Source organism: Misgurnus anguillicaudatus, chromosome 25, assembly GCF_027580225.2.
Source record: "Misgurnus anguillicaudatus chromosome 25, ASM2758022v2, whole genome shotgun sequence".
NCBI classification, from domain to species: domain Eukaryota; kingdom Metazoa; phylum Chordata; class Actinopteri; order Cypriniformes; family Cobitidae; genus Misgurnus; species Misgurnus anguillicaudatus.
The window spans coordinates 31,420,874-31,446,566 of NC_073361.2; the positions used below are offsets into that span (position 1 = coordinate 31,420,874).

Consider the following 25,693-nt stretch of genomic DNA (forward strand, 5'->3'; position numbering starts at 1 on the left):
GCACTACACAGGTACACACGCACTACACAGGTACACGCACTACACAGGTATACATTATTGATGCGCGGGTTGATCCAAAATGAGTTATGAGTTACGCAGTTACGAGTCATCCAAAAACATTTTTTTAATGATATTTTGGTCGCGGTCGGTCAGGTCGTTTGAATTAAAGATCCCAATTAACTATGTAAAACAATTACTTTATATATCTTTTTTTTTGCGGTCCGCGTGGCAGGGTTAGTTGAAAACGTTGGTCGGGTGCCGATTGTTTATACATTGACCCGTGCATCACTGGTACACATACATTACACGGGAACACAAAAATGAAACAGATGCACACACCACACAGGAACATACCAGCTTATGCTGGTTTTAGCTGGATTTTTCAGCAGGGTAAACAAGTACACACACATTACACAGGTACACACACACACACACCACATTTTCACACACACCACATAGGTAAACACAGGTGCACACGCACACACACACACACACACACACACACACACACACACACACACACACACACACACACACACACCACACCACACACACACACACACACACACACACACACACACACACACACACACACACCACACAAGTACAAACTCACCACAAAGATACACACAAACCACACAGTTACACAAAAACACTACACAAATACACACACCTCAAAAGTACACACAAACCCCACAGGTACACACACATTAAAAAGATACACAAACCACAAAGGTACACACAGGTACACATAAACTATACAAGTACACACACATTACACCACAATTTCACACACACCACAAAGGTACACAGAGGTGCACACACATCTCGTGTACACACCGGACATTTGCACACAGACACACACACACACACACACACACACACACACACACACACACACACACACACAAGTACAAACACACCACAAAAGTACACACAAACCACACAGTTACACGCACACACACTATACAAATGCACACCTCAAAAGTACACACAAACTGCACAGGTAAACACACATTAAAAAGATACACAAACCACACAAGTACACACAAACCACAAAGGTACACTCACACACACTATACAAGTACACACACATTACACAAATACACACAACCGCACAGGTATACACACCGGACATGTGCACACACACACCACAAAAGTACACAAACCACACAGTTTTCCACACACACAATATACAATTACACACACCGCATAGGTAAACACGCAACACAAATGTACACACCTTATGTACACACCGGACATAGGCACACACACCACAAAGGTACACACAAACTACATAGGTACACATGCATTACACAAGTACACACACCACACAGGTACACACACATTAAACAGATACAAAAACCTCACATGTGCACACAAACCACAAAGCTACGCACAGACCACACATGTACACACACACCACAAAGGTACACACAGCACATGTGTGCAAACACAGTACACAGGTACATACACATAAACTGTACACACGTAAGCACCACAGGTAAACATGCCACATGTATACACATGCACGTCTCTCAGATAAGGGTTAAGTGTATACAATCAGAAGTGGGTGAACTTTTTCTTTAACTAGGTTTAGTCTAGCAATTCCAGAAAGTCCATCAGTCATAAAATCAGTGACACATGATTACATCAGATGATGTCACTTATTAAAACTATGTCTTTGTTTTATTGCGTGCATGAGCTTTGACTCGCTCTTTGACTAAAGTTAACGTGCAAACACACACAAAGCCTTCGCAAATATATCACTCACTGAATACATCGAGTGACAACAACCAATCAAATCTACTCTGAAGTCTGAAGGTTGCTCCATGTCTGTGTCGCACACGATACACAGTGTTTTATTATTCATGTCTTCCATAACCTTAAAGCCATAAAGAAATGCTTCACCCAAAAATCTCCATCATTAATTGATAAGAACTGATAGTAACAGTAGGTAGGTTTGGTATTGTTAGGGTTAGTTTACTCTAGTCTGACCTTCTGTCCTGTGTTTTGTCAGGCTACTGCTCTGCTAACGGGTCGATGCTCCCAGCAGAACATGAATGGGTTTATTGTAAGTCCGACAGACATTTCCGACCAATCAGAGCGCAGTGCTGGTCATCTGTACATGTCCTGGGTGTTTTGGGGTTGATTAAATAAACTAGAGGACTATGTAAACATATGATTGACAAAAGCAATTGTGCTTTTATTTGTTCAGTAATAAATTCACGTTTGTTTGCTTCTGCTGGGACGCTGGGCGGCTTACGCACACGTGTGTGTGTGTGGTTTTATGCAGAAATGTGTTTTATGATTTAATGAGAAAGGTATTGCTGGGCGGCCGAGTGGAAACAGGAAAGACACTGAATGTTAATCTGTGTGTGTGTTTTGCATGGGGTGTGGTGCTGAGCGTAATCAGTGTGTGTATGAAATCATAGCACAATTGTTCATTTATTATGGGCCTGCAAGTTTAGACAGTTACCTTCATGTGTGTAACTGTCTGCACACAGAGACACAGACACACACAGCTGGTTCGACATCAAAGGGCTCTTTGTTCTTGTTTGTGTAAGGCTTAGTTAAATATGTTTTTCTCTGTGTGTTCAGGAACCAGGTCCGGCGAAGGTTACAGTCACCAGCAGCAGTATGGTGTGTCTGCCGAGCACTATAGCACACGCCGAGCGAGTGCCGTCCACCCGCGCCTCTCTGTGGCAAGAAGAGACGATGAATCGAGCCTCCATACCGACAAGTTGCAGTACAGGCAGTCTGAGCCAACTTTCACAAGGTATCAACACTCATGTTCACACATGCTAGACCTGAGTCATAGATTTTAAGTTTGACGCTAATGAAACGAACAATCTGTGGTACTGATACGGCGTGCCATTGCGTAGCCATAGACAAATATGTTAGTTTTGGCTATTAACACTTTTGTTAGCTTTGAGGTCATGTAGGTGTAATGCATGCTGTGAAGTTGACAAAATAAACTTTTAGCAGATATTGGCATTTAAAATGTACAGTCTTTCTATTCCTAGAAAGTAGACCACAAATATTGACGTCTGCTAATTTTTGACTCCTGCCTATAGTAATAAGACACAGTATGTAAGATTTTGGCATTGAAATGTGTTATATTTTTTCACGTGTACTTGCATTATATGTTTGAATTCAGAGAATTTGCAGTTTTAACCAGCGCTGCGTATCTGTTCATAGGGTCGCTTGTCAATGGTGTCATGTCCGGGTTATCTTCGGTTTTGGCTTTTGCTTCCTAATGGTGCGTTCACACCAGCCGCGGTTGAGGCGGCAAAAACGCGCAAATCGCGCTTAGTTGGATGCGTGAACATTTTGAGTTTACTTGCTTCATTCGCCTGTGAAAGTGGCGCGTGAAATTCTAGTCATTCGAGACATTTACACGAATATTCGCGTCATGGGAGGGGCTTCTGCGACTCCGCTCGCTTCCTGTAATCACGTCACAACTACAGCAAGGTCCTGTTTGGTTAACGCAGCGCGGAAATCCGCCGAAGTTCAGATTTTTTAACTTGCGCGTTTCCCGCGGCAAAGCTCGATTTGCGCTATGCCTACTGCGCTGCAGGATGCCTAATCGCGTCTTTGCATTGACTTAACATGTACATCACGCCCGCTTGCCTTGCTTGTTTCTGCTAAAATCACAGTTAACAGCAAACAAAATTTCAAGAGCGCTCACACTTCAATATTTGATTGACAGGACAGCTGCCTCGGTTGTTATCTGGCAATATAAAAAATGCACTGCTCTTTTCTGAAGTCAGTCAAATGAAAGCAGTTCTGTCCAATTGGTGTGATTGGCCGCTTAGGGAGCGTGTACACCAAAGCGTATAAACTTTTTTAAAATTTTCGCGGGAAAAAAATGCCAGCAACTGGCAAGCATGGCGCTTTCATTGTAAACAATTAGAAACATATGCCGGCGTAAACGCTTTGGTGTATACGTCCTCTCAGAAACCATGGGTGCTTCTCAATTCTTAATTGTGCATCCTCTTTTCCTTTCCTCGCGTCTTAGCTTCACCCTTCTGGAATGCAAGTTGGGATAGAGGAGACGAGGCATGAAGTGAAATGGCATGTCCTTACTCTTTGTATAAAGTTCTTCCTTTAATATCAAGTTATCAAATACATTATAGTGATGGTGTGACATCTAAACATATACTTTCCCCACATTGTTCTGTCAAATGTTTCTCAGCCTCAAAGCTAATGGCTGTTTTCTTAAAATAAGAATACGATCCCAAATATATCTCAAAATCCATTCTTCTTCCATAGTCATTAATCATGTCAATGTTTTTGGTATAATATAGATTACATCAGCAGGGAACATTTGTTGTGTTGGTCTCAGAGGAAAGCTGTCATAATAAAGTCACTGGACCACAAATTTCTGGGCAAAAACATTCAACTACGAGAACATTTAATTACAGTCACTCACTCGGGACACCGGCCTTATAAAAACTTACCACAATAACCACAATTTCCGTCTTAATACCAGAACAGTGATTGTTACCTCAGTTAAACCTAAAGACAGAAGTTTCCAGGTTTGATGAGCACGGTTTTCCTGTGTGGCTTATTAAAACAAAACGTTGGAACAGCCTCGTCATTCTGTTTAAATAAATGCCAATAGGGTTTATGTTGGGATCATGCAATAATTTACTCTGATTTTACGATAGCAACAGTAACTGTTATAACTGTGGTGTTTTGGCACATTTATTTGTGATTAAGAGTTATGTTCTTGTTTTCACACACAGACTCTGTGAGCTCGAGCGTTGGTCGTAAGCCACGGGTGGAGAGCGGATATTTTTCTCTGGAGAAAAACAAACCAGAAGAAGATGAAGGACGACAGCATCAGCGAGAACAGGAACCATCTTCTTCCCGCTCCAGGTATCTCTCCTTTTATCCCGAAGTCTTCAGTTCTCCAGTCAGCCCTACACACACGTCACATGACACACGCACGCTGCTCAAACGCGACTCGCACAATGCTGCTAACCTACAGATGTCCGGCGACGTGTGCGTTCCTCTGAAAAAACACAGCAAGCACTCGGAGGACATACAGAGACCTACCAGAGCAGACAAGTGTCTGGATTCCCAATCCTCATCAGGCACTAAGCAAAGTTCCTCCCCACTTCTCACACCTGATACACCTCCAGATACAAACACATACACGAGTCACACAAACATTCTCCCATCATCACTGTCCTCATCCCAGAGTTCTTTGGACTCTGAGCAGAGTATGCAAAACCGTGGCGTGGGCAGGACGGGTCGAGGCGGGCAGGGATATGCCACCCTGGCGGACGTCCCTCGGGCGAAGAGACTCAATCATCGGGAAGCTTTTCGATCCAGCCAGAAACGCCAGGATGTGCGAGCACGCACGAGGAGCCCGGGCAGAGAGGAAATTGAGCGACTGTTTGGACGGGAACGAAGGTGACCCTCCGGTGCAGTCACACAAAAATGCGAGCTCTGTTTCAAACCCTCTACATAGGCAGCAAAAGCCTTCCTTTAAATGCCCTAATAAGCACGTAACAGCTACTCAGAATACTTTAGCAGCCGCATAGAAATACCATGGTAACCACATGGATCAGCCTACCATTTTGTAAGAGATGCACCACATTTAAAGTGCATACTGTCTGCATCTAGTACAGGAAAGTGCCTGTAAAACAAAAAATGTTGCCTAGGTAGGCAGTAGGGTTTGGAACAGAGCCCAGGACACAGTTAAATACACATACATTTAAAGGATTACTCCACTTTCTTTAAAATATCTGATGATTTACTCACCCCCATGTCATCCAGGATCTGTGTGTCTTTCTTTGTTGAGTCGATTTTTCTCCATATAGTGGACTTCAGTGGACGGTTTGTGGTGTCGATGCAGCTTAAAAGGGCTCTAAAGGGTCTTATCTAGCCAAACCATCGCCATTTTCGCAAAATAAAGTACTTTTAAACCACAATTTCTCATCTTGTGCCAGCAGGACCTTACGTATTACATAACCACGTTGAAAAGCCATGCATGACGTATGCGAAACTACCGCTCCAGTGTTTACAAGGGTGGAGAAAGAGGAGCATTCAGACGTTGTACGTGTCATGATACTAATTAATGTCTTTGTGTCAGTTTATTGTTTAAAATGATCCACAAGTGTGCGTTTTACATTTGTAATGGGGCATACACACCAAACGCGAGTTCAATGATTTGCGCGAGTAGATTACATACAAAGTCAATGCAAAGATGCGATAAGACACGTCCTCGCGTGGGCTGATGCGAATGACGCGATACGGGCTTTGTTGGGTATTCGCCTCAAACGCGTCTTCGGCCAACTTGAAAATATTCAACTCGAGCGAAAAATGCGAGTAATCTGGAGAATTTTTTTTTTGAGAAAATAATAAGATAAGACCCTTATGCCTCAGTTGGGATCATTTTAAAGCAGTGGTCACGAACCTTTTTTCGCCCAAGATCCCCGACCTCAACCTTGATGAATGGCAGGATCTACCTATCAAATGGCCCATCTTAACATTCTTAACAAAGTCAGTATGTCATTGCAATGTAAAACTTTATCTCATAATAATGAAAAGCTTTCTCAAAATTAAAACTTAACATGTGCAATATGTCCAGAACACTGAACGCTGGCGACATCCACTGGTGTAAACGGTGTAGTAAATGCAATGAGAATTATGCAAAAACTCAATTCAATGCAATTGTTTTTATTACAGTATATATAATACTATAAAAAATTAATTAGGTTTATGTATAATTGGTAGGTTTTACCAATAGTAATTTAGTAATCTGCAAAGTCTTCTTTAATAAACTTCTTAAATCATTTACATCAGAAGAAACATTCATGCGCAGTCCACAAAGCAAGGTGTTTTTTTATATTATGTGTATATAAAATACAAAAAACTGATTAAAGATTTTTTTATTGAATGCTGAATTTGGAAAATATGACTTGGGTACATAAAAGCAATAAAGCGGCTGACTGGCAGCAGTACAAATTAGACGCCAGGCTGCCGGGAATTGTCCCGGTGATCCCGATGTTCCGGGCCTGAAACTACTTATTTTTTCTCTTACTTGCGGGATCTTCAGGGGAAGTCTTAAAGATTGACCGGTCGACCGCGATCAACGTGTTTGTGACCACTAGTTTAGAGCCCTTTGAAGCTGCATTGAAACTGTAAACTGTCCACTATATGAAGAAAAATCCTGGAATGTTTTTCTCAAAAAATTATTCTCGGCTGGGCGAAGAGGGAGATAGACATTTTGGATGACATGGGGTTGAGTAAATATCAGGATTTTTTTTTTTATAAAAGTGGAGCATTCTTTTAAAACACACATCTGAAGTATTTGTTGGGAAATATTTCTGTTAAACAAACTAATAGTTTATAAATTGATAGTAATTGAGTACAAATGCTGTTCGGTTCAAGAAAGAGAATTTACACCAGCTTCATACCAACACCTCTGCTGTGTATAAAGGTATCGATGTTACAGCTCCACCTGCTGGTATAGATAGGAAAGATTATATGTTTTGGATAATCAGAGATTGTGAAGAGTCTAAGCAAATTTATGACATTCATCTCATTCTTGCGGCTTTAGTGCCACCTAGTGAAAGCGGTAAAGTTAAATGTCCTGATGTCTCTTCCATTTTGTTGAAGTTTTAAAGGAACTGAAAATAAATATTATTTTGTAATGCAATGTAAGTTGCATTGGATAAAAGCGTCTGCCAAATGCATAAATGTATATAGTCCTATCTTTTGGCAGAAATATGATATCTGAAAAGTCTGACGTCTTCTGCACACTTATGAGAAGTTGCAATGTTTGATTTGTGTGCACTTGGTTTTAAGTCTTTTCAATAGATCAGTAGATTCATTTCACTGATTCATAGAAAATGATTCACTGATTCTGGTCTCACGTCTTAAAGGAGGTATAGAGATTAACAGTGAATAAGGACAGTAAATAATTTCTGTGTTCCTCACACAAAGCTCATTATATGACGTTATGAATTGTGGTTGAGAAAAGTCAAAAGTTTTATATTTGGGTGAACTGTTCCTTTAATGCTCTTCCCAGTGTTTTAATGGTTCATTTCTGAATCTCTGATTAGAAAATGTTCTCGTTTCATTTCTTTCTCTCTTTTGCTTTTTATTTGATCTGTTTCTTCTCTTTTTCAGGCTTTCTTCTGAAACTCTGCCCTTCCTGCCCTGTGCCACGCCCTGCCACGCCCACTGCTTACTTTCATTACACCTGCTGGGTCCCAGCTATAACATGCACACACAATCTCTAAATCAAATACATTAGCATTAAATCATGAAGTACACACTAACACATGGGTGTACATAGGGAAAATTTGCATTACTCTTGCTATGTGGGGTTCTGCTGTCGCTGGTTTCCTGCGTCTGTCCTTCTGCTCCACCATCTGCTCTTATATAAGTCATAGGGGAGAGTGGGGTAAGATGTGTCGCCCCATCAAACTGCTTGCTCTGAAAAGGCTTGAGTATAGTCAGAAGCCTGGAGTATAGTCAGTTTTTTTATTTGTACTTTGAGCGCACAAGCCTTGCAAAGTATAGTTTATTTGACTCATACGTGTACACAGACGTTAGACGTTTTTGCATGCACATTGTGACAAAATGCAATGCCTCACTTGGGCTACATACTGTACTACATTCTCCTGTAGGCGCATGCACAACCTACGCTCCCAATGTTTGCAGGGTTTCAAAAACCCGCCGGTGCGCATACACGAAAAATTGATCATACTTTGCCATTAAGAATTGCAAGAGAGATATTTCTCATGCATGCCAAAGTCTGTTTTATATACTGTATGGCAGGTAAATAAAAATGTCAAAGAATATTTATCTGGATAAACAAGATGATTTTTTTTATATGATGTCTGCTATCAACTGAAAATAATATTATATCTCAAGCACAACTTACTTCATTCTCCCCTACAAACTTATTTTATTAAATACAACAAAGTTTTAACAGGCTAACATCTTAGATTTTTGAGAGAAATCTCAAAGTTTCATTCATGAAGGGCAACTTACAGAAGAAATTGAGCTCCAAAATGTATTTAGGAATGCATACAGTAAAATTAAATATTATTTCAGCATAAATGATGAATAATAAAAAAATCAATTCATGTATAAATGATGGCGGTTTTAGTTGACTGACCCGTAATGAACAGGGGAACATATACTGCCACATCCTCAGAAACATCCTCAGTTAGTGCTAGACGAATGTAATAGAGGTATGTTGAAACATTTGTTTATTTGTTTATTTTTGGATATGAACTCAAATATTTTAAACGAATTAAGCCAAGCATTGAGTATTACAGACTAAAATTAATTGCCATATTTTTTTGTTGTTATTCTGAACTTTGTTTGTATTAATGCAGACGTTCTCAAGTCATCGAACGGTTTGAGGGTCAAGACACTGTCGACGCTCCAGAGCAAATGGACACAGCGAATTCTTTGACAGACCCCGCCCCTTCCTACTCCTCAACAACAAATCAGAGAGCAGGACGCAATGAGCGCCGCCTCTCTAACCAGAAACAGGAGTTTACCAATACAGTGCTGTTTATCATCTAAGGTTGATTGTTTTGTGTAACTCATTCTTGTTGAAAGCAATATGCAAACTTTTGTCTTTCAATAAATCAGCAAATAGAGTCAGTAGAAAGCGGTGAGAAAGTTAAGGACTGTTGTGAAAACAGCATTATTTGTTTTATATTACTGTGACACATTAAATTTGTGTTTAATTTCTGCTGCAGGAGTTTTCACTTGATTCTGGTCAAGGCCGAACAGAAGCCGTTTCATCGCTTGTTGGTTACCGAAGAGCTAAAAGTCTGGACCGCAGAGCCACCGAGACCCTCATGACTGTAAGAATACACCAATCCACAAAAATAACTTGAAAGAGTTCAGACAAAATAGTGGTCATACTAAAGTAAACAGTAGGGCTGGGCAAAAATAAAATTAGATTAAATTAGGGTTTTTTTTACGTGGACGATATAAAATCGATTCTCAAAATTTTCCGCAAACATTAAACGTAAGATTAACGTTAATCTAATTACTAGTCTTCTCTACTAGATGTCACCCTCTTTTTTGCCTTGTGCGATTTTACCAAGGAGCGAGAGGGGAGCCTGTCATTCATTCATTCAGTGCTTAAAATGGCGGTTTCAGGTGTTTCGTTGACGTTGACACCACCTACACATAAAAAGGCAGAGGTATGGGAGCATTTTAGATTTCGCAAGCAAGACGACAACGATAGTGTTGTGGCTTTTATTTATTACCCACTTCTAAACTTCTGTTCTTTTTATAAATCCAGCCAGCATTTTTCATGATTTTCACAAAAGTTTAATGCCTTCCAGAAAATGTTCTTCTTTAAATATATAAACAAACAATATATCAGATGAAAGAACAGACCCTCTGCTTTCAAACAAAAAAAAACGTTTCATCCTACCTTCATTAGTTCTCTTGTAATCACCTCTCAAATATGGGTAGGTTTCTTCAAAAACACCAAATTTTGAGCAAAAAGCAGAGATAATTCCATTTTTGTGAAGGACTTTTGATACAGATCAGATGCAGAACGATCTTTAAAACATACACGGAGTTCTTTCTCTTTCGCGTGAGGCGCTACTTCCGGGTTGTATAAGTTGCGGAAGTGCGCCTGGTGGATAATAGCGGTATTGCGGAAAGACGGAAAATCTCGTCATTGGCGGGGAACCGTTTACTCTTAATTGACGAGATATCTCGTCAATGGCGGCCAAAGAGTTAATAGATTCTGCCAACAAATCAGTTTTTCTGAATGGCCTGAGGCTGGGATTAAACGGATTTGAAGTGAAAGTATTTGGTGAACATATAATTCATGCACAGAGCATTCTGTCAATATCATTATCTCATTTTTGACGATGGTGGCATTTAGCATCTTTTGCATCTGAGCTCCTGAATTACTAACCCCAATTCCAGAAAAATTGGGAAACTGTAAATAAAATCAAATGCAATAATTTGCTAATCTCTTAAATCCATGTTTTGTTTTGTTTTTTGATGGCAGCAACAGTTGGGACAGGGGCAATAAAAGACTGGAAAAGAGTTAATAAAAAGAAGCTGGAGGAACATTTAGCATCTTTTTAGTTTATTGGTTTATTCGCATCAATAACATGACAGGGTATAAAAAAGAGTCTCTTATAGAGGCCGAGTCTCTCTGTAGTGAAATCCAGCGGTAAACAAACACACGCAAAACTCCAATGTTACCCTGAATAAACAAAACTATATCCATAATTTCCATAAGGCTGGCTTACTGGAAACTGAACAAGGCTTTCATCTCCTTACATCCAAAAACACACTTTCTTTCATGCCATTTTTAAGTCTTGATATAAAACAAAGCTGTCGCAAGTGATGGCTGTGACTTCTACTCGAAGGAACGATGCTAATGAGCGTCCTAGCTCTTACTCTGATTGGCGTGTGGGCGTGCCTTCCTAGGGGAAATGCCCATAAAAGTAATATAATATGTAACAGCTACCCATGGTACATAACAGATATCCATGTTTAAAAAAGCTTTCCGAAATTTGTAGTAAAGAGGAGGCGTGAGTTTAGCCTAGAAATACTCTGTCACACGCTCAACTGCTTTTTTGACACAATGCACTTTGCATTAGTTTAGCATGAGGATTACAACTCTTAAACTGTGTTAATAAGTCAGAATGCATGAAATACCATTACCCCCCCCCCCCCTTAAGAATGCTGTATATTTTAATTTTCTTAATGGTTTTAAGACTCTTGAGTGTCTGTGTGTGTGTTTCAGCTGTTCTTACTGGGTTTAAGCAAACCCAACCCAGAGCAACTTCACCACCCCCTGAATATAAATAGCATTTGCTTAGAGTTTTAGGACCAGCGGCACCAAGATTCAAAACACACGCACATACACACACAGATTCATGTTCATACAGAAAGAAAGAAGGAATGTAAGTCAGAAGAATATGAGGAATAATTCACAGATAAAACTCAACAAAACTAAGGTATAGTCAACCTGAGAACAGACCGGATCACGCTCTATACTACAATATTACTTATTATAAAAGAGGATTTGGGTTATTGTGATGTTTAAAGAGTACAATATAAATATAAATTTGGGGTTTTATGTGGTTCCTGTTTGAATCTTCAGCAGTTATTGTTGTTGGACTGTAAGCTTTGAATGCAGTTTTGATTTTGCAAAAGAAAACTTTATTTGTATTGCTTATATTTGTTTATACTATATATTTAATGAACGATGTGCCTGATATTTTACTGTTACTGTGTTTTGTTAAACATTGATTTGTTGTTTCTCAGTCTGGGTAGGTAATGAGGTTTTAGGAAAAATTAAGAATTAAGATTTTTTTCATAAAAAATGAAGCACCAAAGATAAAAGATGCATGTTACATTTTTTTTATAAATGAGGCCCAATGATTAAACATACTGGTAATACATGAAAAGTTATTATTACAAAATTATAAAATATATATATATATATATATATATGTATGTATATATTTCAGAAAAGAAAGTCCTTATTAGTGATGTATTTGCCATGTTTTTAAGCGCATGCTTTTTCCTGTTAATGATGTCAGTTCATGCATTACAAGTGTTGTTTTTCTCTCGTCACATCTTATTCAGCCTGACCTGCTGAATTTTAAGAAAGGATGGATGACCAAACTTTATGAAGATGGATTGGTGAGTCTAACTAATTTTAACGAGCACCCTGTAGGTGTTTATTTCCTAACTCTGTGTTGCAATAGTAAAGTTAAAACCGTTCAAATGGTTTAGTGTGGGAGTCACACAACTTTTTTGGTTTTGTGTCTCTCAGTGGAAGAAACACTGGTTTGTCCTGACGGATCAGAGCTTGAGGTTCTACAGGGACTCGATCGCTGAGGAGGTTTGTGTTTAAAACATCATCACTCCTAACACATTTTACACATGTGACCGTCTGACGTGTCCCTCATGTTTCCCAGGCTGCTGATTTGGATGGAGAAATTGATCTATCCATGTGTTACGATGTCACAGAATTCCCAGTTCAGAGGAACTATGGCTTTCAGATTCTCGTAAGTGATCCTGTTGTGTGTGGCCGGTTTGATTATAAAGTAACTGTTTGATGTAGATGTACATCGAGATTCTGACATACCATTTATACTGCAGTAGAGATGTTTGCACGAATATTTCTACTAGGGCAATTTCAGTTTAACCCTTGGCCTAGCCCATTGTTGGATAAATTGAGACACAGCCATATACTACGTACACACCAAACGTGGGGAATCGCGTTCTCACTCTAGATTACTCGCGGGATTTAACTTCGTGTCATGCAAATTTTTCGCTCGAGTTGAATATTTTCAACTTGGGTGAAGGCGTGTTTTCCGTGAAACTACGCGCTATTCGCCTCAAACGTGTCTTCACCCAAGTTGAAAATATTCAAACTCGAGCGAAAAATTTGTCATTCATATTGCGTCATTCGCATCTCCCCACGTGAGGATGTGTCTGATCTCGTCTTTTCATTGACTTTGTTTGTAATCTACTCACGCAAATCGTTGAACTCGGCCTGGTGTGAACCCACAATTAGACAGTAAATGTGCACCATGCTAAATGCTTAACTAACAAAAGGATGCATCTGATGAAATCCAGATAATTGTTTGCAGTAGTAGGCTGTATGTGCAAAAAATAAATATATAATTGGTTGTTACTTATACCGTGGTGTAGGATTTGGGTTATGCCGCCCCGCCTGATGCTCTTTAGGTATTGATGCTGGTAATCATGTGCTAGACAGTAGTGGTTTGTTTTAAATAAAGCATCAGGTGATGTTGTATTGTCTCATCACTAATGTAACCTGATCAGTCAACAGTTATAGCTGTGATATCATCACTTCCCTTTAAAATAACAACTCATGACAACACGATTATAGAGTTGTTTGTCTGTAATCCTCATCCTCCATTACGAGACAAATCAATGTTTTTTGGGGGAGGTATTACATACGTTTTTGCCCTTTTAATTATCCAAAACATGGCAGGAAGTCTTCAAAAAATGTAAACTTTTTTTACATTAAATGTTTGGTGTTGTGCTTTATAAATAAAGCTGTCGATATGTACTTGATGTTGTGGTGTTCAACTAGGTGGCAAATAACTGCAGGTTCCCAGCTGATATTATTTTGAAAGTTATTTTCGAGATGTCAGAAATAGCAGAAAGCATTGGCTGTCTCTGTGTACAGACGAACAGCAGGGCGTCGGTGTCAAGAAATGAATAACAACTGTAAATATAACTTGCAGCTATCTTTATGCCTCAGAATGCATTGGATACGCATGAACAGTAATGTAAAACACTCTTTGGAGAATAGTTTCACTTTGGATATGTGGGATTGTTTCAAAAAACATTAAAGACTGTTTTGCATTTTGAGATTTTGAGCTCTGGATTGTTTCTTAAGAAATATTCATGTAAAATATGGAAAATCAGATGTGATTTTAAAACCTGGGACAATCATGGTGGTAAATAAGAAAACAAAAGGTGGCTTTATATGAGTGGATTAGGCCTGAAAATGTTTTGTGTTATGCAATAGTATATATTAAACAAGGTGAAATTTGGGCTGTTGGTAAAAATTTAATAGATCTAACAATAGCCCAAAAATAAATGAAAAAATTAATAAATCGGTAAATGAAAGCAAACAGCTTGTAGTCACTGTTGACTTTGTTTACATGATGCAATATCATATATCTCACAAGTTATTTTGGCAAAAACATGTAACCAAATTAATTTTTTTACTCATAGCCAGACTATATCATGTCTACAGTTAACCTAGACAGTGAGATAACAGCAATTGCTTTCAACGAAACATTGAACAGAAGTAACCTTGGTGTCCCTAACCAAAGGCGTCATGCCCATTCAAATTGAGGGGGCACGTGCCCCTTCGGTTTTTTGAGCCAAATGGATTGTGTCTTTTAATCTATTTAATATGCACAATATTATCAATTCTGTGCTGCATCCTTGTCACTTTTTGGAGATTTTTGCCATTTTGAAAGTGTTTTGATGGTGTTACATTACTTTATTCTTGCGTCATCAGCGTCTGAGCGCGCTCACGAGCTTTGCTGTTGCTGCTGCATTTTGCTATTTGAGGAATAAAAACGTGTAAGAAATGCTCACAACATTTTCAAACCCCAGTACGGTAATGTGCAGTTAACCTCCTCTGTGTAGAAAATCAACACTTAGTCAACACTTTTATTTTTGAGGTTTTTGCATGAAGGCAGGGGCACTTAGATTGTTAGAAATGTAAGTGCCATGGAAAAGACTGAAAGCTCTATAATATATTTTGTTTTATGTCTGTGTATGCACACATTTCTGTGAGCTGTGCACACTGTGCCCCCTTAAAAAAATTGGTGCATGACGCCCCTGGTCTCAGTGTTTGTTAGTTTTTATGTCAAGTGTTTGTTTATTGATCTTAATGCTCATTTCTGTCCTTGTCTTTCTCTCAGAGTAAGGAGGGAGCGTTCACGCTGTCTGCTATGACCTCTGGGATACGTCGTAACTGGATTCAGGCCATTTTGAAGAACATGCGGCCCACCATCGCTCCAGACGTCACACGGTGAGCTTCAACACCATGCCAGTGAACAGACGTTTCATTCTCTTGAATGCATGGAATTAGATAATCCGATAATAACAATATTTCAATCAATCAAGATGTCTGATGCCACTAGTGGCATAGAAATCACACTGTTGACTTTACCTTAAAATATGTAAAATAAAAAAGGCATATAATTAACATCATTCTCATAAACACATCAAGGCTTTCCTTAATTTTGAGTACGACTGTCAACTTTCATTTCTCCTGTCGAGATTTAATTTTATATTGTTCATTAAAAGCAACAAATTCCTGTTGCTTTTTCCTTGTTTTTTCATTTCTAATTCATCAATATTTTTTTCTTCTGTTTTTCCTGCTTCATTTCTCTGGCCGCAGGAAAAACGTCTCTCTGAAACTTTCAGTTCTTATGCCCAGATTGGCATTTTCTGTTCTTATACTAACCTGTGTTTGTATGTTTGTTATGATGTCACAGCTGAACTTTGGTTATGTGCTGTCGTGATGTCTCGGCTTCTCTAATATGTCAGTTATTTCTGTGCTCGGCTTTCCCATCCAGACGTCTGTGATTCGTTTGTGGTGATGTAACCTCACCGGCGTCTCTCTTCAATAGATGGGGAGAGACAGAAATTACATCTAGAATATCACTGTAAACCAAGTTATTTTGGATGTGTTACATCACTGTTACGTGTCTGTATCTATGTATGGAGGGCAGATTATAGTTTGTATGCGTGATAGTATTACATTTTTGCATGAATTACTGGTTAACAGGGCTGTTTAAGTTGTAGTCAAGTCGTAAAACCTATTTTTTGTAATGAAATATTTTCAGCCATTGCCACCATAACTTTAGACTGATAAACAGGATAGGTGCTTGTTGTGTTATACAAAACATGTGATATTATCACCTCAATGTCGCTCTGTCTTGTTTCCATGTTACCCCCACCTGCTTCATTATAGGCGATGAAAAACAGCATTACATCAGTGGTTTGTTTTAAAATATCCAGACATTCAAAGTGTTTACTAGGGGGTCTGACAGCAGTTAAATGCCATGCAGTGACCAGATGCTTTTTCTCACCCTACTAACCATTAATCAAACCGTCCTGTCTTCAGTAGTTGGGCTACGTGTGTGTTTTGGACAGCTGTAGCACATTTCTGTTTTTTAACACCTTTTCTCTGTTTGTTTATTGTGGATTACTGTACTATTTCTGAACTGTATTTTCTCCTTGTGTTTGTTTGTTCTCTAATGGAGTTTCTGTAAAGCTGCTTTGCAACAATGCACAATTGTAAAAAGAATTCTGGTTGGTTACTATGTGGTTATTTACTACCCCAAGTGTATGTGATATTCTGGTATCCAGATATAGCTCAGGTCTCCTTTTCAATAATAAACAAAAAATAGCATTCCTGTAGCTTAACTGGCAGGGTATTACATTAGCAGGGTGAAAGGTCATGCGTTTGAGGCCCAGAGATACTTACGGATAAAAGCATCTGCCAAATGCATATATGTAAATTTGTACGCCACTAATAATTCACTTAGTGATACTTATTGTAAAGGTATTGATTAAATATTTACTCCTCCAGTCCCCTTCCGGAGGAGCGAACCAGATCGAATTTGGAGGAAACCTTCATCCAACCCCCGTCTAACTCTTCACAACTATCCAACAACTCTGGAGTTGAAACCCAGAGGACACGTGAGGACATCACAGATTCTGCACCTCCACCCGATCATCGTAAGAGCCGCGTCTGCAAGCGAGAAGGGCGGTCTAAAACCTTCGACTGGGCAGAGTTTCGCCCCGGACAGGAAAACGGGGTTGAACACACCTCAAGGAAGAGGGCAGATACTATAGAAATTAACTCTACACCCACTCCTTCCTCAACCTCCTCTTCCCCTATTTCTAGTACCTCTTCACCTCAGAATTCCACTAACCATACTGAGAATTTAACACAGCAAGATGAAGAAGTGGTCAAACGGCCTCAAGAGTGCCTCCAGCAGACTGCACCTTCAGTAGGTGCAGTCAATGCAACTACGGGGTCCGAGACTATTTCAAAGACCCACAAAGTGCCTCAGGAACAGGCGAGAATGGAGATAGACCAACCAAGAGACGTGCAGGAGGTTGATGGTAATCACGTAACTCACAGAAACTCTGACGTCCAGGTGGAGATTGAGCAGAGGTGGCATCAGGTAGAAACCACACCGCTCCGAGAGGAAAAGCAGGTACCTATCAATGGCAGCTCCAGCACCTCAAATGCACCTGATGGGGAAAGGCCCCCTCAACAAGAAATGACCACTATACTGGAAAAAGAGGTTAGAACAAAATTCTTTATATGATGATGAGTACAATATGTGCATGTGCCAACTTTTGATCTCATAACGGCTCAATGCTTTGGTTTTCTTGTTGTATTCTGTTAAGAGGTCCGTGTTTGATTGGTTCTGAAAATTATAATGTTTAATAATTACATTGTATTACTTTGATGTTGTTTCACAGTTGGGTCAGGCACACAAGGAACTAGCCAGACTCCAGCAACAAAACAGTTTCTTACAGGAACAACTTCAAGATTCACGCGAGAGAGAGCAGAGCGCCCGGGAGGGATACGTACTACAGGTACCAGAAAACACCTTGGACCTTGCCAGATTCTAATAAAGTTATAAATTGTTAAATACCGAAAGCTTTTGCTTTTTAATTAGGTACTAATATATGTTTGGGTTTTAATGGAGCTCTCAGCATGAGTGGTACTAACTGATCTGCCGTGTCTTTTTTTATTTTCCTGGGCTCTGACTGGGTAACCAAACCAAATATTCACCAAAAGATGAGAAATCTAAAACTCTAGCAAGCTTTCAGCTGTGCTTTTCTACTTTTTGTTTATTTTGGCACGTGTTTGTCATTGTCTTTTACGTCTCTGCATTTGTTGCATAACTTTCTGTGGATTTTGAATTTCTTTGTTGTTTGGGTCATTTAATTCCTGTCTAGTCTCACTGTATCTGTTTTTTCCTTCTCTTATGTTCCCTCTTATTTTTTCCCCTCTTGCTTCCTGGATAATGGCATTGTATTATCCAGCCAATCAACACAAAGTTACGTTTCATAGTTGCACTTCATAGTTCCACAGCCTCTTTAGATCATTTATTTGTGTGTCCATTTTTAATTGTTCACATTTTTCCTTCATTTTTAAGCACTCACATCACCTTCCCCATGTCAATTATAAAAAGCACAGTGGAAAGCTTGAGTAAGTACACACCTGTCAATAAAACTTTCCACAGTTAGGATTCCCAGCCACAGCCCAGATGATGGTAAACATCATGTATGTGGCCTTGAAAAGAAGACTTTTGTTACTAATTGCGCTTTCCTCTTAATCTCTTAAAGAGCGACACAAGCACTGCAAAACCTCCATCTGATGCAGCTTCTATGTCGGTTCACAAAGCCCCGTGGAAACGCATCAACAAGCTGAACCAGGATATAAAGACAGAGCTAGATTCCCAGCGACGTAAGCATGACAAGGCCAATCAACAAGTTAACATCTTAAGGCGTAGCTACAGTGAAGCGCAAGATCTAATCGGCCACCATGAGGCTGAAATAGAAGCGTTGCAGGAGAAGCTGACGGCAGCCATGGAGGAGATCATAGCGAGCGAGCAGGCGGTGGCACGTATGCGCAGCGATTTAAAAATAGAGCGAGTTCGTTGTCATGAACGCGAGGAGGAATGGATTCGAAATGAGGGGACCTTGCGCATACAACTGCGAGAGAGTGAGGAACGTCTTCGGCAAGTAGAGGCTAGTCTGCTGGAGAAGAGCCAGGAACTGAGACAACTAGAGCAACAGCAAGCATTACATAGGGACCAGCATCGTGATGTACAGAGACTACAGGAGAGACTCACGGAGGCCACAGGGCGTCTGATTGCCATGGAGGAGGTGCAGGCTCTCCGTGAGGAGCGTGAGAGAAAAGAGCAGAAATGTCTGGATGAAAAACATGAGCGGGAGCGGCAGGGGTTAACCAGGAGGTTGGCGGAATCCGAAGAGAGGAGGCGTGAGATAGAGGAGCAGCTGCTGGAGATGCAGGAACAGGTGGAGGCGCTGTTGAGAGGGAGTGGTGAAATGGAAAGTGTAAGCCTCAGAGAGCAAGTGCAACGTCTTCAGCAGGAGTTGGAGGCACAGAGCGATGTTTTGGAAATTTTGCGGGAAAGTGTGAGGAGGTTGGAAGAGGAACGTGATCAACTTACTTGTCGCTGTCAGGAACTCCTGAATCAGATTGCTGAGGCAGACAGGGAGGTAGGAAAACAACAGGCATGTTTAACAACAGTGGAAACAGACTATCGCTGTCTTGAGAGTTCGTATGAGCGTGTTTCAGAAGAGTTTGCTAGGATAAGTCATGTGCTACAAGAGAAGGAAGAAGAGGTAAAGGAGACAAAGGAGATGTATGAACAACTGATAAGACAGAAGGAGGAAGATTTAAGTGAGGCCCTCATTAAGATGGCTGCTTTAGGCAGCAGTCTGGAAGAAACAGAACTTTGTCTGCAGCAAAAAGAAGAACTTCTTTCAAAGATGGAGCGTGAATATCCAGGGCTGGTAGAGTCGCGCAGAGCTGAACAAGAACTGCAAACAAAACTTGTGATTGCAGAGGATCGCATTGCAGAGCTAGAGGCACATCTTAAGGCCCTGAAACTTGGATATGCAGATCTCAGGATGCGTCGTTGTCGCTCGCAGGAAGACATGTTAGATGGTTTGAAAGAGGTGCGACATGATGTCTCATCCTCAAATCCTTCCCAACTTTCACTCACAAGAAGCACTTCAGAGACAGAAATGTCTTTGGTGAAAAGGCAGAGGATTCGCTTTTCTACCATCCAATGCCAATCATATCACCGCGCTCAGGGAGTAGACAAGGATCAGGCAGAAAACACATCTTTAAACCTTACACAAGATCTGAGCCTGGACCACATTTATGACACGAGTCTGACCCAGGATTTCAGTGTAGTCAGTGATAGTTCATTAGAGCAGTGCAGAGATCCAGAGAAGTTCATCTCCATCATACGTAATCTAGAAACCAAGCTGCTGGCCACTGAGGAAAAGCTCAGACACCTTGCTGAGAAGGTACATGAAGAACCTGATCGTTCATATGTGCAGGAACACTCGAGCACCAGAGCTACCATGGAGGACTGTACAACTAAAACATGTGATGAATTACCAATGGATCATCCCAGCCAGAAATTCCTTAATACTTGTACTGACAGTAGAGTCTTAAGTGATGAATATGAGAAAGCTTTGGCATTGGTAGAATCTTGCACAGAGAAAGTCAGAGAAATCCTTAGCAGTAAGAATGAGACCACCACTGCTGAATCTCTCGTTTGTACTCTCGCAGAAGTGGAGAAATGTCTGGTTTGTGCCACTGTATACCTAAGGCAGAGAGGCATGTCGTATGAACCACAGCTGACCTCTCAGGCTTCAGAGTCACTGAAGCAAAGTATAAAGCAGTTCGCAGCAACCTTAACCTTTGAAGCTGAAGTTCTGGAGAAGATGGGGTTCTCTCTGCAGGATCTGAACTCTGATATGATTTCAGCCCTAAACTCCATTCACAAAGATGCAGAAAACATCAAGGAGAAAAGCGATGGCTGTCTGTCAGTCATCTACGCTGATATGCTTACAAGGAAACTTCTGCTTGAGACTATGTTCTTTGAAGAGGTGGAAAAGCTTGAGACGGGTGCTAATACAGCAAATAGTCCTTTTTCTGAGGGTGTCATCAAGAATGCCTGCATTAGTGCTGAGCTTGCATATTCACTTCAGAATTTAACAACGAATTTCCAGGACAAGTTTGATGAACTTCACAGGGATTTGGTCAGAGCAAATGAGACCTTGAAACAAAGGGGTGTAGCTCTGAAAGATGCTGTTAACTTGTCAAATTGTGCTGACATGACCCAAACCAACAGTGATGAAGTTCAGCTTGCTGATGTCACCCCTCCTGAACTTGCCCCCTATATGGAGCAAATTAAGAGGGAGGAAGCACAAAGCTTAGCCGCAGAGATCGTACAGAGACACCTGTCTGATGGTGCACCATTCCACAGAGCTGAATCTGAATCACATTTGCAAATAGGCTGGGAAAATCTGGTTGCTGAGCTTAAGAAGCAAGCACAAGCCCTCCGTAGTCTCTCTTGTGAGATTGAGAGGATCTGCGTGGAAGGAGAAACCGATTCACTTTCTAGACTTGCAGAAGCAATTAAGTTCAGTTCATGGCATGGTGACTCTAGCTTGCTAACAAGTAGCTCGATTTGCATACGAGAAGCCCTGATGCAGGCACAGGTTGCTTATGTCGCTTGCAGGTTGCGAGCTGGTCATAAAAGGGAACTTTCTCTCTGCCAAGAAACCAGCCGCAACATGGCAGCCCTGGTCCAGGAACACGCTGAGAGTGTTGCAGCCATCCAACGGCACTACCAGAGCTGTTTGGAAAAAGAACATCTCAGCTTTACTGGGACTATTAGCTCCTTGCAGGAGGAAAATGACATGCTACGAGGGGAACTGTCTTATAAACTGAGGGAGCTACAGGAGCAACGGCAAACCCTGATCCAGTTAGAAGAGGCATTTCATAGAGAGAAAGAAGAGTTAAAGAACAGGCACTCAGAGGAGTTGGGGAGGGCAGAACATGAGCAAATAACTAGAGAGCTGGAACTAATGGAAAGTGCTACTAACAGCCAACGCCAGCTTGAGACCCTGCTGCTAGAAATGGAGGATGCTGATCTGAGGCACAAGGAGGAGATTCGAAAATTGGAGCAGGAATTTCAGGTGAAGGTCCAAGAACTAGAAAAAGCCAACAGAGACGAGCTCCACAAGCTCCAAGAATGCTACAGCCAGACCATATGTTCATTGGAGGAGAAGAGCAAGGGAATGGAGAAAAAAGCTGAGGATGATCCTACGTTTATGGAAGAAAGTGGTGGATTTGATCAGGCTGTCTGCAGGGATTCAGAGTCTCTGCTGAGAGTCAGAGAGTTGGAGATGCAGTTAAGCATCATGAGAGAGGAGCTGGAGCAGAAACCATTGGATGGAGATCTGACCAGCCTGAAGGAGAAGTACCAGCGAGACCTGGACAGCCTCAAGGTTTAACCTTTCACCTTGAAATTTGATAGTAGTGCTTTTCATCCCCATGGCGCTATCTTGTAGGACCCTTAACAGTGCATTACTTTTAGTTTGGGTTGCAGAGTCATCATTCAGTGACATTACATAGGTTTTAAAATTACAATCACACCCATTGATTTAAGTATTTGCTTGCTTGTTGATTTTACAGCAGATCTATTTGGCTGTATTAGGGCCAGATATCTGTGCCTTCTGGATAATTATCTGCTAGGATGACTACTGCAACCCTGTAGTCCCATAATCAAAATGCTTAATGTCCCTATACAATATGTTGTAGTCTGATTGCACACACACAAACACACAGTACTTTTGTATGAAATCATTTTTGGCCTCACTTTCTTCTGCGTTAGTGTGAGACTTTTAATGCATGAATTTACTGCTCTAGTTAACCTCCATCATTCATGGTTCTTTGCTTTAACCCCTTCAGTGCTGAACAGGGTTATTTCAACCATTCTGATTGGTGCCGCCTAACCCTGTACATCTGCTTCTACCATTAAATACATTTAATTGCAATCATCATAGTTGTCAAAAGTAATGAGTAAGACTGATTTTCTGACTATTCCAAGATTAGAGTTGGTGTGTTTGTACAAGTATATAAAACTCTTTTCAGGCAATCAAGCGGGGATATTTTAGTAATATAAGCAAACTGGCATTGGTAACAGTATTATTTCCTAATTCAAAACTAATCTTTTGAATCTGAAAATCAAGTCTTACGCACTGCTAGCGGATAACCGTTGAATGCATTTGTACTGTATTCAAGTATATTGTTTTGATCTGATGTTTGATGTGGAGCGCAGTCCACATGTGAGCGTGGATTCGCAGCGATGGAGGAGACGCATCAGAAGGTGATCGGGGACATCCAGAGGCATCACCAGCGAGAGATCCAGAAACTTCTTGAGGAGAAAGAACGACTGCTGGAGGAAGAAACTAATGCCACCATTGCTGGTACGTAAAGCAGGGTTCCTCAAATCTTACCCTGGAGGGCCGGAGCAATACAGAGTTTAGCTCCAACCCTTATCAAACTTACCCACCTGTAATTTTCTATTGATCATAAAGACATTGATCAGCTTGCTCAGATGTGCTTGATCAGGGTTTGAGCTAAACTCTGCAGTGCTCCGGCCTTCCAGGGTAAGATTTGAGGAACCCTGCTATACAGTATAACTTTACTCAACTTATAGTTAATATAACTTTCATTTTAATGCATACTGTATGTAATCAAGTATAAATATGTGAACACAGCGATCGAAGCCATGAAAAACGCTCATCGAGAGGAACTGGAGAAATCGCAGCGGGCGCAGATGAGTGGGATGATCGGGGTGAGCGCAGACATCCAGGAGCTGCGCAGACAGTACGAGTGAGTGAATAAGATGACTGTAGTTTGTCAGTCTGGTGTTTTTGTTCACACTTGTGTGTTTAAGTGAATCTGTGTTCTGATTGCTGTAGAGAAGAGCTGCAGTCCATTCACCGTGAGCTGGAGGTTCTGTCTGAGCAGTACTCACAGAAGTGTTTAGAGAACGCTCATCTGGCACAAGCACTGGAGGCCGAGAGACAAGCGCTGAGCCAATGTCAGAGAGAGAACCACAAACTACACACACACAACCAGGTCAACCAGCACACACACACACACAATACTGTACATACATACACACACACACAAACTACAAAGAATTTGATCAACCAGAACACACACACATAAACAACATACACATACAAGCTACAACACAAATGCATAAATACTGTACACACACACACATACTGTACAAACACAAACTACGCACAAACACATACTGTACATACACACAAACACATACCAGCACATATACACAACCAGATCAACCAGAACACACACGAACACAACCTACACACACAAACTACACAACACACTACACACACAACCAGGTCAACCAGCACACACACACAAACACACACACAATACTGTACATACATACACACACAAACTACAAAGAATTTGATCAACCAGAACACACACACACATACACAACATACACACACAAGCTACAACACAAATGCACACATCACTCTACACATACAGCACACACACAGACTGTACATACACAAACAAACAAACACAAACTACACACAAACACATACTGTACATGCACACAAACACATACCAGCACACACACGTACACAACCCACACACAAACACACACACACACACACACACACACGCACGCACGCACACACACACACACACACACACACAGACACACAGACACACACACACAACCAGTAACCAGGTCAACACACATATACAACCAATACACATACTATGCATACAAACACCCCTACTGAAAAATCCAGCTAAGACCAGCATAAGCTGGTGAGCTGGTTTTAGCTGGTCTCCAGCTTGGTTTTGGCTTTTGGTGTAGCAAGCTGGTCTAGCTGTGTTTTGGTCACTTTTTAAGCTGGTCTAGCTGGACTTAGCTGGTCAGGCTGGGAGAACCACCGTAAACCATCTTAAACCAGCTGGAACCAGCTACCAGCTTGTGCTGGTCTTGGCTGGATTTTTCAGTAGGGACAGACTACACACACACACAACCAGGTTAACCACCACACACATACACAACACACAAATTACATACACACAAACCAACTCAACCATACAAGACACACAGGTACACAACATACACACACGCACAACACACATACTGTACTACAACCACAAACAAATAAAACATAAATACACACAATACTGCACACACACAACCTGATCAACCAAAAACACACACATACACACACAAGCTGCAGCACAAATGCACACATACTGTAACACACACACAGCTAGGTTAACCACCACAAAGACACATATACAACACAGACAACACACAACCAGGTCAACCACCACACAAACACACGTATACACAAAACACATAACATACTAAAAGTATACACACACTGTATAGACACATACAAATTACACACACAACCCACCAAACACACATACTGTACATACACACAGACCACACACAAACAGCACACACACACACACAACCAGAGCAACCAGAACACACAC

At 40.8% G+C, this 25,693-nt stretch overlaps 2 protein-coding genes across 8 annotated transcripts in view; one reads left to right on the top strand and one right to left on the bottom strand.

Moving 5' to 3' along the window:
- LOC129425815 (immunoglobulin kappa light chain-like) overlaps positions 1-25,693 on the bottom strand; it is a 688,217-nt gene that overhangs the window by 476,617 nt on the left and 185,907 nt on the right. The gene's annotated exons all lie outside the window — the stretch shown is intronic.
- Positions 1-25,693, top strand: part of LOC129425426 (uncharacterized) — a 52,504-nt gene that overhangs the window by 19,844 nt on the left and 6,967 nt on the right. For 4 of the 7 annotated variants that reach the window (XR_012368194.1, XM_073864278.1, XM_073864280.1 and 1 more), the window contains exons 6-21: positions 2,021-2,074; positions 2,602-2,779; positions 4,752-5,424; positions 9,369-9,525; positions 9,738-9,848; positions 12,616-12,672; positions 12,806-12,874; positions 12,951-13,040; positions 15,450-15,559; positions 15,932-15,966; positions 17,125-17,852; positions 18,034-18,150; positions 18,907-22,620; positions 23,454-23,601; positions 23,896-24,010; positions 24,100-24,259. Coding sequence is in view for 6 of the 7 variants with exons in the window: in XM_073864278.1 (XP_073720379.1) it covers positions 2,021-2,074; positions 2,602-2,779; positions 4,752-5,424; positions 9,369-9,525; positions 9,738-9,848; positions 12,616-12,672; positions 12,806-12,874; positions 12,951-13,040; positions 15,450-15,559; positions 15,932-15,966; positions 17,125-17,852; positions 18,034-18,150; positions 18,907-22,620; positions 23,454-23,601; positions 23,896-24,010; positions 24,100-24,259 (6,516 nt within the window). In the remaining variant the exon portion in view is untranslated. The remainder of the gene's footprint in view (positions 1-2,020; positions 2,075-2,601; positions 2,780-4,751; positions 5,425-9,368; positions 9,526-9,737; positions 9,849-12,615; positions 12,673-12,805; positions 12,875-12,950; positions 13,041-15,449; positions 15,560-15,931; positions 15,967-17,124; positions 17,853-18,033; positions 18,151-18,906; positions 22,621-23,453; positions 23,602-23,895; positions 24,011-24,099; positions 24,260-25,693) is intronic. The other 3 variants (XM_073864281.1, XM_073864277.1, XM_073864279.1) reach the window with 3 other exon arrangements.